At 31.0% G+C, this 20,155-nt stretch overlaps 1 protein-coding gene across 1 annotated transcript; it reads left to right on the plus strand.

Annotated features, from left to right (window-relative positions):
* The first annotated feature begins 3,159 nt into the window (after nt 1–3,159).
* LOC18052831 (ethylene-responsive transcription factor 9) lies at nt 3,160–4,270 on the plus strand. Its single transcript, XM_024191939.1, has one exon. It carries the CDS (start codon nt 3,308–3,310, stop codon nt 4,001–4,003), a length of 696 nt encoding a protein of 231 aa, XP_024047707.1. The 5' UTR covers nt 3,160–3,307; the 3' UTR covers nt 4,004–4,270.
* The last annotated feature ends 15,885 nt before the right edge of the window (nt 4,271–20,155 follow it).

A 20,155-nucleotide genomic window follows, 5' to 3' on the forward strand; every position in this document is an offset into this window, starting at 1 on the left:
GTTGAGGTGGCAAATTAGGAACTCTCGGCCAAGGCCATGAATTGGTCAAGGACACGAAGTCAACAGGGTGGGAACGTAGAGATAATCCCTATCAATAATAAAGAATCATAGAAACATGAGGAGAATGAACGAGTAAGTTGACTTCAAGACCACCATGCATTCAAAAATAGTTTGAAATGGTCCCATAATATTAAAACAAAATACAAACAACAAATAAAATTGCCTCTCTTAGAGTAATCCTCAAAGGCCTCTTGATAAACCCTTGTCCTATGCCATTGTTTGCTCATCCCAACCACCAAGTTCTCAATGCAACAACTATTAGAACCCCTCAATGACTCAAATACAGGCATGTCATCCTGATATGAACATTGACACAATTTTGATAAAGAAGCTGAAACAACACCACCTCTGGCATCGAAAGAACCTCAAAATTGGTAGATATGCAACATCCAACTATAAAAATATAAAAGGATAATGCAATGAAAATGAAAAAAGAGAAAAAAAAAACAAAGAAAATTACATTAAAAAAATGCTATGGACAGAGAATAAAATAACATTGCCAGAGAGAGAAGCTCCCTCTCTTTACTACTGGAGGGCGATGGCTACTTACTACAATCGATTAGAACTTGAAATTATATCCCCGCAATGACGACTGTAGAAAGTCAGTCAGATAAGCAAAACTGAAGACTTTAAGGTCAGTGAGAGCGGTGGTTTTATGTCTCAAAATTTTATTCTAAAATTACCATCGATATTTATTATTACATCTTAAATTTTATTCCAATGATATGTAATTCATTCATTAATTAATAAAATAATATAAATAATTCACTTAAAATTTATAAAATATCACTAACCAGTTAATTAATGGCATTTCACATGCCATATTATTTAAAATAAGATTTTAATACCCCATCATTTCCCTGATTTAGAGATGGTCAATGGGTCGGGCTGACAAAGTAAGGCCCATGCGTGCTCATGCCCGTGCCGTGCCCACTATGTGTTTCGTGTCGTGCCGTGCCTAATTTTTTTTTTACTAAGGCCTGGCCCGAATACATGTCGTGTCCACTCGTGTCGTGCCTAAGAAAAAAAAACCCGATAAGTTTTTTTTATAAAAAAAAAAATTAAGAGCACATGCCAAGCTATTGGTCTTCTTTTTTTCTAGTTTATGTACTTTTTTTAGGTTTATCCCTTTATTCAAATTTAATAGAATCAAAAATTTAAAATTCAAATCCACATTCAATGATAATAAAATAATAATAGTAAGAGAACGTAATATTACTTACTAAGTTTGACCTTATAGTATTAGAATTTTTTTAATACTTAACAACAATAATATTAATAAATTTTTCTTAAGGGTTAACTTAATTGTTAACTTGGATTTTTTTTTTGATACATAACTTGGACTTACATAGAGTCATAGATCATAATTCACAATAATATTAATGCATATTTATAAAATTGTAATATTTATAATTTTATTCCTTAAAATCATGACATAAAATATTTATTTAATAAATTATAAATATAAATCAATTATAGTTTTTTAACTAAGAATTAAATAAATTTAAAAAATTTAATTTCAAGCTATTTATAAAATTATAAAATTTTAAATTTACCTTCATTAAACATAAAACGTGTTTATTACGGACCTTTTTTATCGTGCTATGCTTAACTCATCTCTAATTGTGCCTTACTTTTAAGGCCGGCGTGCCTAAAATTCTAAATCTGACTCAGTGCAGCCCACATATATATCATATCGTGCCACGTGCCCTGTCGAAATATATTCGTATCGTGCCGATTACTGTTGCACCCATTGCCATCTCTACTCTTATTAGCTAACACTGTTCAACAACTTTAAGCAGCCGACGCATAACACGTGTCAGTAAAGTGCGGTATCTTAGCTGTTTAATGGCTTAGAATCTCGATTCATCATCAATTTGTGCTGAATTTATATATCTTAATTATCTATACGGAAAAAAAAAATTCATATATTAACTAACTATTTTGTTTGGCACGGCTCACGTGCTCCGGGATCTCGTTTTGATCAATCCCCAATCGCAAAGAGAGTACTACGTTCACTACACTGCACGCGCATCAACACGGTAGTAAGAGTCATTTCAAATCCACGCGCTCAAAGAAAATCTGTCACTGGACAAAGACAGTCGCAATTAGGCGATAACACCGAAACAATTGACGGGGGAGCTGGCGTTAAGGACGCGTCGAGCATAAAAAGGGACGCGTGGCGCATTTTAAGTAGTTGTTATGATCACTTCTTTTAGCTGTCGGTCTAAAAGAGCGATTCCATAGGTTTAAATTTAATTCAGAGAGAGACGGCGATGGCTGACAACACTGACAGATGTTAAGAATTAATCGTCAGCTAATCCACTCAAAACCTTTATTACTTTCTCACGCCATTAACTGTGGCGTGCATTAAACTTTCTATGATCTATAATCCTGTCTTTTACTGAGGTGGAAAATCAATTTAATATTTTGATGGTATTCATTAATTATAGTATAATAATATCGGCACCTTATAAAAATCTGATTAAATCACGTCTCGTATGCTCATCTATTAAAAAAAAAAAGGATAATATTTATAGATAAATAACAAAAAATGCAAGTAAAATGTTTTGCTTAATTATGTAATAAGTGATTTTAATTAAAGAATCAAGGTTTAATTTATATCCTAAAAGAATAAATTTCTGCATTGGGAGGGTTTTAATAGGCAATCCATGAATACAATATGCAACTTCAAAGAAAAGCTCTAGCAAATCTAAAAGTCATTTCAAAACATTTCTTGACATATAGCTGATAATTAATAATTAATATTATACATTCACAAACACGCAAATATATATATTTTAAGGGGATGTTTATAAATAAAATAAAATAAATGCAAGCATAGGATAGGAGCGTGGTGTTTAATGTTTGCGCGTTTGAGAGAGAGCGTGTGTACATGTATATAAAAATCACGCAAAAAGTCAAGGGAGGCAATAACGACACCGTTAGGCAAATGCCGGCACGGATGAAAGAGTACCTCAAGCCCGCCGCTTGTCTCGATAATCCCGCGTGCCACGTATCACAAGACAAACAACGTTATCATATTGTCCCCTCTCTCTCACTCGCTTGGGCGGCGCCTCAGTCAAATCCCGCATTGACCGCGCACTCCCCCACAACCACAACCACATTGCCCCTTTCTTTTTCCCCAACTTCCTTTATAAAATCCCACAATTTGCCCCCCCTTTCCTCTCCAAAACAAAAACAGCACACACTTTCAAAGGGAAAAACAGAAAGAAAAAAAAAAACAATGGCACCAAAAGAGAGAACAATTAGTGGCAACAGGAAAAACATTGACAACAGGAGCAACAATAAGAAAGAGGTGCATTACAGAGGAGTTAGAAAGAGGCCTTGGGGCCGATACGCTGCCGAGATAAGAGACCCCGGGAAGAAGAGCCGCGTGTGGCTTGGCACCTTCGATACCGCTGAGGAAGCCGCCAGGGCTTACGACGCCGCGGCGCGTGAGTTTCGCGGCTCGAAGGCCAAAACGAACTTCCCTTTACCCAGCGAAATCGTGGCCATCAACAAGAATAGCAACAACCAGCAGAGCCCGAGCCAGAGCAGTACCGTGGAGTCCTCGTCCAGCCCTCCGCCGATGGAGCCCAACGTAGAGCGTGAGGTCACGCGCCACGTGGGTTGTTTTGGCAGTGGAAACGGACTGGTGGGTCGGTTTCCGTTTGTGTATCAGCAGCCGGGAGTGGTGGCGTTGGGAGGTGGGTGCGTGACCGGGGCGGCTCCTCCTGTTTTGTTTCTTAACGGGTTTGGGGGATCGAACTTGATGGGTTCGGTTTATCCGGTCCGGTTCGATTCCGCTGGAATTGGGTTTAACGGTGCGGTACGGAATGAGACTGAAACTGAATCATCATCGGTTGCAGCCGTTGATTGTAAACCGAGAAGGGTTCTTAACCTCGATCTTAATCTGGCCCCACCAGTGGTTGACGCATGAGTAGTTAATAACCGTTGATTTTTAACATTTATGATGGAAATGAATTAATAGGTTTTTTTTCTTTTAAATATATTTTTTAAAAGCTAAATTTCTTGGAGCGGGATGGACGGATAGTGATGAGCCGGTTAATACGGTTTGTCCGACGATGTAAATAAGTTTAAGGTTGCTTTTTTTTGCAGCTAAGAGAATTTATAAACTTATGTCTCTGGTTGTTTTTGTTGTACCCAACCGTCCAAGTTCACTAATGCAATGATTTGTTTCCATTAATAGCATTGTTCTTATTTTAGGTTGGTTGTTACACTCATCCTTGATAAAAATTGTGTAAATCTAAGAGTACATGTACGATATTAGAAAAAAAAATAATAATAAATAATGACATTTTCAAGGAAGATTTTGAAGGTTGCTAAAACTCAAAAGAAGTAAATTCTTTTTTCCCTGATAAATTATGTGTATGTATATTTTACGTAAGATTCTTTTGTGCTTTCTACAACACTAACGATTTTTACTTTTTTTTGTTTTGGTGGGGGGGGTGTTGATGATTCATAAATTGAAAGGATGCATGGGCGAATCACTTACGAAAAGGATTATCTTTTGCAAAGCCATCGAAATTAATTTTAATCAATTGAGTTGTAAATTAAATTTCAGTTGTCTTAGATCTCAAAGGACATGTACTAACATGGCTGAGGTGATATTTCAGAAATTTCTTGCCACCCGTCCTCGCTTGAAAAATTAAAACACTTGATTCAATATATAAAAGGCTCTTTTAGTTGCTGAATATTTTTAAAAAGATAAAGATTATATTTTTTTAAAAAAAATAAAGAATAGATTATCTATTCTTATAATTTTTGCAAGATATGATAGGTAATCAAAATTAAGGTTCCCGAAATTGAACGCTGCCACGTGTAGCCACAAAAAAAAAAGCGAAAGAAAAAGAAATTGATTGTATTAAGTCCAATTTTTTGAGCTTACTTGTCTTGTCAAAACAAAAATGAAAAGCGAGTAGAATTTCATCTATTATAAAATATTAAGTGTTGGTGCCAAACAGAAACTCCATGACGGCAAAATCAGATCTTGTTAAAGCAGGAGAGCAAATCACGAGAGTCGCTCTCCCCAGTGGAGGTGGGACCCCCCCCAGTCCGTGTTGACGGGTTTTATGTCTGTGAATGCGGAGGCCGGCACGTGTAATTTGGCCGTCCAACTTTTGGAAATAAATAAATTAAATAAAAACAATCACCGAGTAATTTACTAGGTAACGTCGTAACGAGCAGGAAGCATAGCGGAGCGTGAAAGGAAACATAGGTTGGTGAGTGGATCCCACTTTCCCCTGTTTTCCTCCTTTCTAATTTTTAAAGCGAAGCCGTCCCTGCCGCTTTCGGTGGGGTCCGCTTTCTGCGGCCGGCGATTTTATGGAAAGGATCTTATTTTCTCTCTCTTTAATTTTTTTTTAAAAAAAATAAAAAATTTAGTCGCATACTTGCGCGTACATATTGAAAGAGATATCATTTACATGCACGCATGGTTTAATAATAAAATAAAAAGGGCAATTTCAATCAGGGAGGACACGGCTCGGCGAGACGTGGCTCACGCGTTTTGTAACAGTTTGATGATTGTGATTTGTTAATGGAGCGACCATATATCCTAATGTGACTCGGGGATTGTCCTTCCTTTTTAACAACTTCAATCTGTAGTTAAATCATAGTAGGGATGGTAAAAATCACTACGGAAACAGATATTTTTGAGAATTTTTTTTATTTAAAAAGAATATGAGAATAATTTCATACCTAATTTCTTATTCGGAGAAGGAACGGAAAAATTATTTTATCTAATTTTATATTCGGGGAGAGAACATGGATGAGGTGGAATCTCCATCCCCTACTCATTTTTTCATTTTAATTTTTAATTTATTTTTTATTTTTTAAAATTACTAGTAAATAAATAATAAAATTTGAATTATAAAATTATAAGTATTGGTAAAAATAAAAAAATATCAAAATATTTATATTATTAAAATTTTAAGCCTAATTAACTAATTAAAGTCTTAAATTTTTATTTAGGACATTAAAAAGACTGGACAAATTCTATTAGCCCAAAACTTTTGTTTTAATTTTAATATTCATTAAATATTTTAAACTTAAACCTATTTTTTATTTATCTTAAATTTATTTTTTATTTATTTTTAGATGTTATAATTGCCCACAGTAAATCACAATTTTAATATCTAATCTAATCTAATATTTGCTCTTGATTTGCTTCGACTTAACTATTGTGCTGTAAAGAAAATAATCCACATTTATAAAGTGCCCACGCCACCATTGAAAAGTTAATTTTGAATCTAAATTTGATTTTATTTGTAACAATTTTGTATTAGGCTATTAATTTGTTCGTGATAGTTTGTATTCCTTGCATGCTGCGTTACTTACTAATTTAATGTATGTGACTTTTGTAATGGATATTAATATAAGATATATTTCGAACTTTACTTTTATTTAAATTTTATTTTAATATGATTAATTCAAAATTGAAAAAAAAAAGTATTAGTTATTCGGGGATCATGGACCCTCAGGGATCCCCTGTTATTATTCGGGGAGGGGATGATGATTCTCTTAAATAATTTTAACGAGGAAGGGGAAGAGACGAGGACATACGCAAAATATCAAGGATGGGTACGGGGAGATTGGTCTCCTCCCCTCCCCTCCCCATTGCCATCCCTATTCAAGAGGATGGACTTGACTAGCTTACAAAATCTGTAAGCTACAGACTGCAGCATCAGCCGTTGGATGTGGTTGGATGTGGAGTGAGAAACTAAACAATAGAAGATCGGATGGTGGGATGACGGGTGATGTTTGTTACAGAATATGTACCATAGATAGGTCCCAAGAGGATATATATAATAATGAATAGTGATTCAAAGTTGGGCGACGGGTCACGTGATAGGCATTGATTGGGAGACCTGTGTAGTGAGATCTACAACTCTCCTAATCAGCCTTGTCACGTGGATCGTCGTCGCTTGTCTTATCAAGGACCTGTAATAATATAAATCGGGAATTAATAAACAATCAAATGGCATAATAGTGTTTCAATTTTTACTTCATTTAAAATGATAAATTCTTATTAACTGTAATCTGAAGTTTATCTTGTTATAAAAAATATTACAAAAATTTTTCACACTCAATACATGAAAATATGTATTAACCATCCACTAAAAATAGAATTATACTTATAAAATGATAAAATAAAACCAAACACAAATTATAGCAGTGGTTAATTTGTAAGAGAACTTTTGTCTTTTTGAGTGGATGGATGACAATTTTCCATAAAAAATTTAAAGGTTTAGACAAAACCAAATCAATTTTTTTAGGTCATACCTCTTTTAAAATTAAAACTCAGATGATTAGTCAAGTAAAGTTATTTGAAAAACTCAGGGTATAATAATGCATAAATCATCCTATATGTGTTTAAACCAGTATTTTTACCAAACTCGATGTGATGACATAAACCAATGGACTCTCTAGCCCAAAAACTCACATCCAATAACATGTGATAATCTAAACGAGATCAACCAATACAAGTCACAATTCTTATCAAACGCAAATCCCATAGGAAATATGTTTTCCCAACTTAAGTATACTTCTGATTGTTTCTCTTATATAAAGAGGTCGCCACTTAAAGGTAAGAGGTGGAAATATATATTGAAGGAGGGAGTACAATATCCTCCAAGCCTTTCTTTTATTCTTTTTTCTCTGTTTTATTATTTTTTTTCCGTGCCACTCTCGAGACTCTAGCCTAAACATTGGAGAGTCTACGTCAATAACACTCCCAACAATCCCTAATGGGTGATAAGCCACAATGTTCAAAACATGTTCCTGTAAAAAATCCAAGGTACATATAGGAAGGTCATAGAAAGATGGATGTGCTGTTAGAGGATCTTAGTCCAAGTTGTTGGCCAACATTCACATGTTTGCAAAGAAATAGGTCATGTCATTTACCTATTTATTGCATTAGAAGAAGTTATTTTCTTTATTTGTAGCGATTTTGATCTTGAGTTTAGGAGTACTGGTAAACTTGGTGTATTTAAGTTTCATCCTATTCAATAAAAAAGATCGGCAAGTATTTATCAAAATTCAATGGTTTGTTCTTGCCCTAAGAGAATTCTATGTACTTGGCAATTTTAGTCAAGCTTTGATTGGGACATATTATTGGTATCAATCCTAGGACTACAACGACAACCAATAAAGAACAAATTGAAAACTTAGAGAATGTGACAAGAGGGCTTCAAGATAGCATGAGCAGAATGCAAATAAGTGTAGCTAACAAATTGTGTCATATTGAAGAAACCATCAACAAGTTATCTGAAGTGCTGCTCACCACTAAAGCAGGATCCAGCGAAACAATTAACAATAATGACCAATTTAATAGCAAAAAGAAAGATCATCATGAATGCATGGAATGTAGTCGATAGGTGTTTTTATCCAAGGCAATTAAGCTTGAGTTCGCAAAGTATCTAAGTGATGAGCTAACAGAATGATTTAATCGATTCAATCAATTCTTTGAATATCAAGGCACCAAGAACATACAAAAAGTACCTTTGGCTTCATTCTACTTAGAAGAAGTGGCTAATCAATGGTCTTAATGGCTATACCAAGCTTACAAAGAAAAAAGGAAAAATTGTGACATAGGATGTTTTCGAGGAAGAGCTTTGGGCATGATTTGGACCTACCCAAGTGTGAATACTTTGATGAATCATTATCAAGGATAAAGCAGGTTGGCTCACTATAGGAATACCAAAAGGAATTTAAAAAACTAGGTAACTGTTTGCAAGAATAGACCCAAAAGGCACTGGGTGGGGACTTTTATTAGAGGGCTCAAACCAAAAATTACTGACAGCATATGGATGTTCGAATTTTAGACTTTAAAGGAGGTTATCACATTGAAGTCAAAATTAATGTTAACATAATTGTTGAATGAAGAAGAGTTAAATTTAGAGTATTTAGTTGCCATTGTAGTATTTGAAATAGTTCAAGGCTGCTGGTGTTGAGTGATATTATCAAAACTGAACTGTTTAACTTATATTACTTGGAATTTGATATTTGAATACCCAACAACATGTTTATATAATTAAAAAAAATAGCTTTTTTTAATATAAACGACAACTTTTTAAGGATAATTTCTCTTATGTAATTTCTTTCTTTTGAAATGACAAAATCATCTTTTATACCACAAGTTAAGTATTTAATTATTTTTAACATTTTCGTGGCAAAGTGATAATAACTTAAATATTAGGTGGTAAATGTAGTTTTTAGGAAATCTTAGTACTGAATTGATATGTCAGAAACGTTTAGTGGACAAATGATAAATTTCTCTTTTTTGTAATTTCTTTCTTTTTAAATGACAAAATCATCTTTTATGCTCTAAGGGAAAAATCGATTTTTAATTCATATTTGTTAGATATTAACTTATTTTTAATGGAATGGTGGTAAAGTGCTAACAATATAAACGTTTGATGTAAAATGTAGTTTCACCTAACTATAATACTGACTTGATGTGTCAGAAAATCTTTAGTGGAAAAATGATAATATTCCTTTTTTTATTATTATTATAGTAGTAGATGACTTATGCTTAATTGATACAACCAGTTTTTGAAAGAAGAAATTGGCTGCACTCTTTATACATTGATCTCATACTATTCAAGTAGTTATTTGTTTACTAAAGTTTATACAATATGTGATGAAATATAATTAGAAAAATTCCTTAAGATGTGGAATGTATATACTTGATTTTCTCACAAATAGGAAAATTTTTCACCGAGTAGCTTATGATAACGATGTCTAACTTACATTGCCTAACTTAGAATGGATAAGTGTGCTTTTACAAATTTATGCAGTACACTTGAAACATATGGAGCATCTAATACATGAACAAATTGTTGTGTTTTTATACATAATATCATATCATGTGATAAATAGAGCAATTGGATTTCAATTTATAAGGTCGAAAGGCTCACTTAGCAAGTACTTTAACATTGTATTGCATTATGTCATACAGTTGCATGAAGAGTAATTGAAAAAGCATGAGCTAGTTCTAAGAAACTCCACTGATGAGAAATAGAAACGGTTTAAAGTATAATACCCTAGTCATAATTACTATACCTATGTGACATATTATATCAATAACTTTTTTTCTTATGTATTGAGAATTGTTTAGGAGCACTAGATGGGACTTATATTAGAGTAAGGGTGTCTATAGCATATAAACCTCGGTATCGAAATTGAAAGCAGGAGATTACAACTAATGTTTAGGAGTATATTCCTAAGACATGCAATTTATTTATATTTTAATTGCTTGGGAAGGGTCAACTGCTAATGGTAGAGTACTTCGTTAGGCTTTACATAAAATAAATGGTTTAAATGTCCTAAATGATAAGTCAATTACTAGAAATAAGTATGTTGTTTTATATGTTACTTTGATGAGTTGAAATCTTAATATTTCTCGAAATCCTAATATTTCTCAATCATATAGGTCATTATTATTTTGGGAATGTTGGGTATGCTAATACTAAAGGATTTCATGCTCTTTATCTTGGACAATGATATCATTTTAATGACTAGAAAAAAAAACTATCGACTAATCCACAAGAGTTTTTCAGCATGAAGCATTCATCTGCTAGGAGCATCATTGAAAGATGCTTCAGTGTGCTTAAACGTCAATGAGCAATTCTTGGAAGTCCTTCATTTTATCTTATTAAGACTTAGGCTCCGTTTGGGATTGCTTTTGGGAGGGTTAAAAGTGATTTTAAAAATATAAAAGCTAATTTTGGTGTTTGGTAAAAAAAAATCAAAATCACTTTTGCTAGAATCAGCTCCTCCTACAGTTGATTTTGAAAAGTAGAGAAGGAGTAACTTTTAGATTCTGATTTTGAGAATTAATTTTATCCTTTAATATAATTCCATAAATATCTTTACAATTATTACTTAAACCCGAAATTATCCTTATTTAAATTGGAAATAAAATCAATATTTTAATAATTTTTTATTATAATTAACGTACACCTTTCGTTTACCCTATTTCCTCATATTTTGTGTTCTATCAAACTTCTCTAGTGCAACAAAGCAAGATCCAGTACGTGTTCCATCACCATATTCAATAACAGTAAGTGATTCATCACCCTTTTCATGCATATTCAATGTAATTTTTATTATAATATTTGTTGTTTGTCTTATTTAGGTTTGTTTATATATAAACAATTCTATGCCTATGCAATTTTTATTATAATATTGTACGTGTACATTTTTATATGTATAAGTAAATTTCATCCTACATTATGTACATTTTAGTTATTTATTTTCTTACAGCAGTTTAATAATAAGATTTACCAAACACCCATAACTACTTTCAAAATTCACAGTACTTTTGAAAATAAAATTTACCAAATACTTAACTGATTCTCTTCACAGTTAATTATTTTTACAGCACAGCTAACAGTAATTATTTTAAAAGCTGCAGCATTACCAAACTGACCCTTAGAATATGGTTTAGCATGTTGCTAGCTATACAATTGTATTCAAAGGGAGGTGCCATGCGATCTTTCTGAGGAAACAAATGATGATGTAATTAGGGTTGAATCATTCAGTAGCTCAATATCTAATTAAGAACTTCAAAAGAGTGGAATGCATGGAGGCAAAATTTAGCCTAAAAGATGTATAATCAACAGAGAGCAAGTAGATAGATTACTTGAATTTTTTAGAAAACGTTGTCATTTCGTTCTCTGGATTATGGTATATGTTAATACTTTTGAAACAAATTGACATTGTTATGTATCGATATATGTTGAGACTTCCGAAAAACATTAGCATTGTTATTATTTTTGATATCTTTCTTAATAATGATTTATTTTATTTTATTATTGTTGATTGTTTGTATGTTTTGTTATTATTTTTGTACTGCTTGTTGTTTGTGGTAACTTTTGTAGTTATAATAATAGTAGTCTGAATGATAGAGACCTATAATCTTTTTATTGCCATGTTCTTGAGGTGAATGTTAAGAAGACACCAGTCAAAATAGAATTTAATGTTGTTTAATTTTGATGGCATAAAACTTGTTTATTAAGGGTAATATCTATAGAGTGTTGAGCAACTTGTTTATTATCAGCTTTAATGCATTCATCTATGCATGTAGACTTCTATTCTTGGTTTGAAACAGCTACATAAAACCAAACTCTCTTTGTTATTACGAACAATATTCTCTCTTTTAATTTGAAGTTTTGCGTGAGTGAACACAAGTTGATGATTATTGTTAATTCTGATAACTGTGCTCTGCATTTGGTTCATTGAGGATAAACTATATTTTGAATATACATTATAGTTCTTCAGCTTAGGTTTAATTGCTTTATTCTTCTTTATCGTATATTTAATAGTCTTTTGTTGCTATTTTGTCTTGGCTGAAGTCTTAGAGTTTTAATGCCTAGTTTTTATTTTGTTTTTAACAATTAAATGAAACCTCAACCTCCAAAATCAAGATTTTGAACCACGGATGAAGATACTAAGTTCATGGAATTGCTTATAGATTTGTAACATGATGAGAGATTTTATGTTAATAATAACTTTAGTAGTGGCTACTTGAAGGTTCTTAAAACTGCTTTAGAAATGAAATTGCCTAAAAATGGTATAAAAGCAAAGTTATACATTAAATCTCATATCAAGACTTTAAAGATGCAATCTCGAATTATACATGAGATGTTAATTGAATCAAATTGTAGGAGCTTTGGTTGGGATCCAGAAAAGAAAATTATAACCATAGAGAAGGCTATGTGGGATGCTTATATTCATTTTTTCTTTTGACACCTTGGTTCATTTTTTTAAGTTTAATAGAGCTTCAGTGGCATTCTTTGTTGCACATATTGAAATTCATATGTCTATCTATATTATATGTTTTGATATAATAAATAATTACAGCTAGCTTCAAGTTTTTTTTTTCCTAGAAACAACACTATAGTAGGTGTGTAGTGGATTTGTTATGTTGTGTTTTGGTTTGTAGTTGAATGCTTGGCAATAAGGCTATGAGTAGTGGATTTGTTATGTGAACAATATATGTATTTTATCTTGCTGCTAATATTGATTATATATTTACTTTAATATATATTTTAAAGTTAAGGTATTTAGCAAGTTTTTATTTTTGTTTCCACTTCTATATTAAGATTGATAAAAACATATAGTGATTTGAGGATTTGTTTATGATTTATTTATAGAGTAATAAAGAAGCAATAAATTTTAAAAATAAAGCATCCCCATATTATGAGGACTTGTATATGATCTATGGAAAAGACCATTTTATGGGGAAAAAAAATGCAGAGGCCCTGCAGATGTTGTAAAGGAAATTAAGAGGATAAGAGTAAACAAGGAAGCATAAGAAGAGAATTTGAATGTTGAGGATGAGAGGGATGATGCGGATGATAATGTGCTTTTCTCACATGCTTCACAAAAGTAACCAAAACTTTCAATTAGCTCATTAAAAAAAATGAGAAGAAATGAAGATTCATAAGAGCTTGGAGAGTCACTTGAAGACCTAACAATGCTAACCACTCTTATCATCTGGAAAATAAAAGAATCTTCTACTCATTTGAGTCAAGTTTTAGGACAAGAAACCAAAGATAAACAAATAGGGATAAATGATGAGTTGAAGAAGATTAACGACCTTACAATGGTACAACGATTTAGAATCACCACTTTAATTGCTCATGAAAATACTAAACTTAATGTTTTTGTAGTCTTGGTGATGAGAAAAAGGAAGCATTGGTTAAACTTTTTCTTAGTGGTGACATTTTAATCATTCCATAGCTTATTAATTTTGACTTATGAAATGTAATTCATTTTTATTTCATAATTTGATTTTACTACTTCATTTTAATGTGAAGATATTCTTATCTTGAGGCACTACAACTCTCACTATTAAGTAAATTTATCTTTCTTTTTTTAGTTATATAAATAAAACCATATTTTCTTGTTATGATTTTGCAATTTTATTTTTTGAGTTGTAAATGAAATAATTTTTCGATCATAATTTATCACCCATTGCGAGAAAAGAACTTTTGATAAGAGTATCATCAAGCACTTTTAATAAAAGTAATTTTGATAAGAACATAATCCAGCATTATAGCAATTAAATAACCATATTATTGATGACAAACATCATTGTAACCAGCTCATTGTTTTTTTAATTTTACTCAATAATAAATATTAAAAATTTAACTAAAAAATTGTTTAAGTAAAACAAATAATTATTTTCTTTGAAGAATTTCATGCCAAACCGAATAGAAAAAATTAAGGGTGTATTTGATAGTGCATTTGGGCAGCTGTTTTTGGTTTTGTAAGAAAAAAATAGAAAAACAAATGTTTGGTGGTTAAAAACTTATGAACTAAGAATCTATAAAATAAAACATTTCCGTTCTCCAACATTTGTAAAGAAAAGTGGAGAACGTCATGTCGGCATTCTCCACTTTTTGGAGAATATGAAAGAGAAAAATTGAGAAAAGCTAGTTGTCGGGGGTTGTCTCCATAGGCCCACACACCAGGTCTTCTTATACATATAAGAAAAAAAATAAAATGGTGATGTCACGTCATCTTTCATAATTTTAATTTTATATATATATATATAATTTTTTTATTTTACAAATTATTTTTCCTCTCTCCCTCACCGATGTTCAATTATTATTCTTAATAATTTTTTTTATCGATTTCTTTTGTATAAAAGATTTAAATGCACATTTTTTTATTCTTTTCCAAAAGAAAAATTAATAAGTTCTATAGTTGTTTTATTTGTGATATGTAATTAAATACACTTTTTTGCAAGTTCATTTTGCATTTTATTTTTATTAAATTTATAATAAAAATTCAAAAAATAAATTTTATTGCATAATAATAAGCAACAAATAAATTTTCTAAAAATCACCACCAAACACATTTTTACTTTTCTTATATTTTTAAATAAACAACCAAACATATTTTCACTGTTTTCATTTTTATATACGATTTTAAAACAACCAACTAAATAATTTTTTTCTTTTGAGAACATCAAATCAAAAATACTATTTTCTTTTATTAAAAAAGATGTAAAAAACAACAACATTCTACTTACTTAGTCTAGATACTTAATTAAAATATTTACTGATGTGTCACCGATTATTTAATATCATACGTATGGTATTCATTGATTTTAACTTATTATTTTTATAATCCACTTAATATATAACATATAAAATGCCATATTAATGAGTATCTCACTGGAGAATCTAGAGTAAGCAAATATAATATTACTCATTTGAAAAAACACCAACTAAAACATAATACTCTATATTTCCCTCTCTTCTCTTCTCCTTTCTTTTACCGTCCTCTCTTTTCTTCTCTTCTCTTTTCCCTCCCTTTTTGCAACCCAAACATGGCATAATAGAGCATCTTGCACTTGTGAATTTAATATAAAGATGTTTTTTATTTTTGAAATAATTTATGAGATCTGCAAAAAAAAAAAAAAAAAGAAGAAGGAATCAGGAAGTTTCGGAAAGGCAGTTAAACACCGAATTATGTAATTTATTAATAAATAGCAGAAAAACGAATGCATGTGTTACATGGAGAAGTGGTGGATGGACATTCATTATATATTCCTAAATAATTTTAAAAAAAAAATAAGGGAATAAATATTGAATAAGACCGCCATCATGCATTACTGTACTGTTTCTAATTTAGGAATTGATGCGTGAACAAGTATGAATGGCTGACGCGCACACCGTGCGCGTGGGGTATATAGAGTCAGCAGATGCTGTACTCGGTGATGAATATGACCAAATGCAACGATCACAGCACGTGAAGCGGCGGTGGGTATGGGTACGGCGCAGAGAAACCGCGAGGTATTTGTGACGTGCCAAAAGGTTAGACTATAGAGAGAGAGAGAGAGAGAGAGAGAGAGAGGGAAAAAAACCAAAAAAAAAAAGAGGGAAAAAAAGCTTCGCCGCCAGTATTTGCAGCTAGCTGTTAAGTCAAACATCACTTTTTGGTTTGTTGTGAAAGTGGGGTCCATCTTCTTTTTGCTCCCCACGTGTCAAGATGCTTCATAGTTGCCGTCAAGTGAGTTAATATTTTGGTGTGGGCGGCTACTGCCTCACCGCTTCTTCTGACATCGAGGTGCCTGCGATTTCGGGCACAACACGCGTCGTCTATTTTAAATTAAACTTTTTTATTTAAAAGAAAAAATCAAAATGATATTTAATGATCATTATTTATTTATCATCAAATTACTTAAAATTTATACAAAAATTTTAAATAAAAAATTAGATTAAAATAATCCCATCCTTTAACTGATTTTGTTTAAATAATAATTGTCACATCAATAATTATTCAATAATAAAAAGACTGTTGTGGGTTTTATTATTTTGCACGTTCATTTATTTGATATAAAATTGAATTCTCTTAACTTAATTTTTTTGTCTTAAAACTACAACTTAAAAGATTTCTATCCTTAACTTAATAGCGGTTGATTATTGTCAGTTTGGCTTATATTTGCCGCGCTCACGACCTTAATAACTATATTAGTGACCATCTCGGTTCAATATTCGGTTTTCCTTACATTTTTTTTTATTTATTTTTTAAATTCATTTTGGACCGAAAACTTACAGGTTTAAAACTTAAACCGAATCAAAAGGAATTATTTGAAATGAGTTCAATTTAGTTCAATAAATTTTTGTCCGTCCATCTATTGCATAAGGGTTAAGGTCTAAAAAGTCCTTACAAGGCAAACCATGCGAATTTAGATACAATATATCTAGCAGGATTCTTGCAAGATGAAAAATACCAAATTTAGTTCCTACTATTAGCAACCACAGTTAGTTAAGATGACTATCATTTACACCCAAATAAATAAATAAAATTATACTCTCTTTCTCTCCAAATAACCTAAGGTTCAATAACAGCGCATGTGACAAAAGGCTTAAGGCCGATCCACCGGGTCTTAAGGTCCGATCATGAACTTTGAGACCCATCCCGCCCAGCCTTATGAGACATTCGACATAACTAAGCTGCCTGGACGTAATCCAACCCGGCCCATTTTTTATTTAATAAAATCCATAATTTTTCCCCCCTCCAACCCAATCTCATTTCAAGAATTTATTTACAAAAGAAATTCACATTTTTTTTAAAAAAATTTCATTTATGCAATTAATGAATTTTAAAAAAAATAGTGAAGCTAAAATAATTTTGTTGGTAGTTTAGTATTTTTACCTTATGTTAAATTAGTCAAATTAAACTTATGTTAAAAACACCTTAGAATGCATTTGGAGTACCGTCTTAGATTTGGATTTGACTGTAATTTATTGTATTAGAGTGTGATAAATTTAATACAGTCATATGTTGTGAACTATATATACATTAGTATTTTATGTTATAATTTATATTAAATTAATATTCTTTTGATTTATTAATTAAAAATATAAAAACACTAATACCGACCACCCTCAAGAATTTACAGATATTATCCGTTGAAATCTTAATTGGTACCATTATAACTCTCGTCATAAGCTTTATGCAACAATAGTTACAATACTAATATCACTCACAATGGGGCTTCCTATTGTTGCAAATGGTTGTCGGCATGACTATTGTTATCGTCAATCACTATACAAAATTAAATAACTATAATTCAAAATTAATATGAGTGAAAAAAATTGACCTGCAAGTGGTCAGTGCATATCTGATTTGAACAGTGTGGGCTCGTCAGTTTAACCTGCACAAGGAGGTTTGGGTGCTTTTCAAATAAGACTGGTCTGCACTTCGAATACAATGCAGCCCGGTTTTGTATATGCCCAACATGGCCTTAGTGGTCCAAGATGGTTAGGACACCTAAATCATTAAAATAAAAATAAAAATAAAACAATTAATAAGAATTAATTAGTTAGTTTTTTCAAATTTCTTATTTGTTTGAAATTGTTAAAAATGATGTAATGTTTTTTGTAATTATTTTTTTGAAGGGGGACTTTATACAATTTGAGGGTTTCAAATATTACCAATCTTTTTATCACAAATAATAATCTACATTAATTAAAAAATAAAGACTATTTGTCATCTACATTGCAATACCCACGTACTTTAATCTGTGTGCTTGTATGTAGTTTTAATGATTTGATTTTGTTGTTTAAATGAAAACATTAATTTTTATTTTATTTCTTTTATGTTATTTTTAATTTTGAAATCTTCTTTCTGCTGAAGCAAATGTTACTGATATTATCAATAATATTCTATAAGCAACATATACTTCTAAAAAAGAATCAATTTTTTTCTAATAATTAAGTACATCAAGTGGGGTATTTTTTTTCACTTTGAAAATTTTCTTTTAAAATTCTTAGCTCTGAAAACAAATCTAAACCATCTATATCAGAAAGAATATCATGTTTTAAAGCATTTTCAAGATTAACTTATTAAGTTTTTAAAACATTATCACTTAACAATTGTAATTTTTTGAAATTAAACAAAATCCAAGCATGTTCTCATACATTTGAAATTGTTCAAATCTACTCATTATTGAAGAAATAGCTTGATCTACTATGTATACGAAATAATTAATTCTAAAAGACTCTTCAAGAGACAAAATTCTTTCTTCACTAATGTTTCCCATCTAATTTGTTTTTCTACGAATTACACGTTTTTCATCAAATTTAAGTTTTATGTCCATTTCACTTGCAATTTTTTTAGTTGAAATTATAGCAGACATAAATCCATTTTCTCCATACCTTTCAAAAAAAGAAATAAGACCTACAATATCAATATGCATATATTCTTTTTACAAGATCTTCCTAATCGAGTTAACAAGTTATATATCATACCAAATAATCATACCTAATATGATTAAATTTTCCACTTCATATGTTGCTAAACACTTAGTTTCACTCTTTATTTTAGAATCTTCACTAATTTCTTCTAATTCAAGTAAAGCATCTCTTATTTGTGGAGCTTGAAATCTTATTGTTTCACACTTTTCATACAACTTTCCCAACTTGTTTGTGACAATGATTTGACGGTTAAATTGGGTATATTATTTTGTAAAATTTTCCATCGCTTCATTGAAGAAGAAAATAATGAATAAATATGTTGTACAACTCCAAAAAAAATGAAATAGCTCTAGGACAAGAATTAACCATATCACAAAGCACTAAATTAAGATTATGGCAACCACATGATGTATAAAATGCTTTAGGATTGATTTCTAATAGCCTTTTTTTGTACACCTTGGTGTTTTCCTTTTATATTAGAACCATTAACATATCCTTATCCTTGCACATCATTAATGTCAAGTTCAAGAATTTTTATTATATCTATGAGTTCATTAAAGAGGCCTTTCCCAGAAGAGTCTTCAACTTTTAAGAATCCCAAAAAAAAAAAAAATCTTCTACTTTTATTGGGTTTGCTTAAATATCCACACATCTAAATACAATAGACATTTGTTCTTAATGGCTTGTATCTGGAGTACAATCAAGAATAGTTTTGTATGTTATGCCCAAGGTAATGATTATGAATTTCACCATTTTTAATACGTCTAGCATGTTCTTGCATTGTTGGATCAAATTATGCAATCATTTCAATTACACTTGAAAATTTTTCGTTGTTATCTTGGTATATCTTCTCACTCTTTCCATGAAATGCTAAATTATTTTTACCAAGACTGTTTACAACGACAATAATTATTATTAGTACTTTTTCTAAATGATCTCTTTCCTTATTAATTTTTTCTTGAATATCTTTGTCAATTGTTCTTTTCTTCAATAATCTTACTTCTAATTCAACCCATAAATTCATATTAGTAATATGTTCATTGCTTATTTCATGACTTTTAAGTTTAACACTACGATTTTTCCAATCGTTAGTTCCTCCATTACTTAGTTGACTTTTATTGGAGTTTGTATTGAATAATTTGCTGCAAAAACAATATACTTTATCAAAATCTTTTGAATTAACCAGCCGCCTTCTATTATATTTTTCTCCATTGGGTATTTTTTTAATTAGTATGTAATAGAGAAATGCCTAGAAAATTCATCCTTTTGAAAAAATTAAATCATTATCTCTAATTGGACCTTTCTTTACTAGGAAATCTCTTAATTTATTATCTCCGAAAGGAGTAAAT

The sequence above is a fragment of the Citrus clementina genome, unplaced genomic scaffold (genome assembly GCF_000493195.1).
Source record: "Citrus clementina cultivar Clemenules unplaced genomic scaffold, Citrus_clementina_v1.0 scaffold_2, whole genome shotgun sequence".
NCBI lineage: Eukaryota > Viridiplantae > Streptophyta > Magnoliopsida > Sapindales > Rutaceae > Citrus > Citrus x clementina.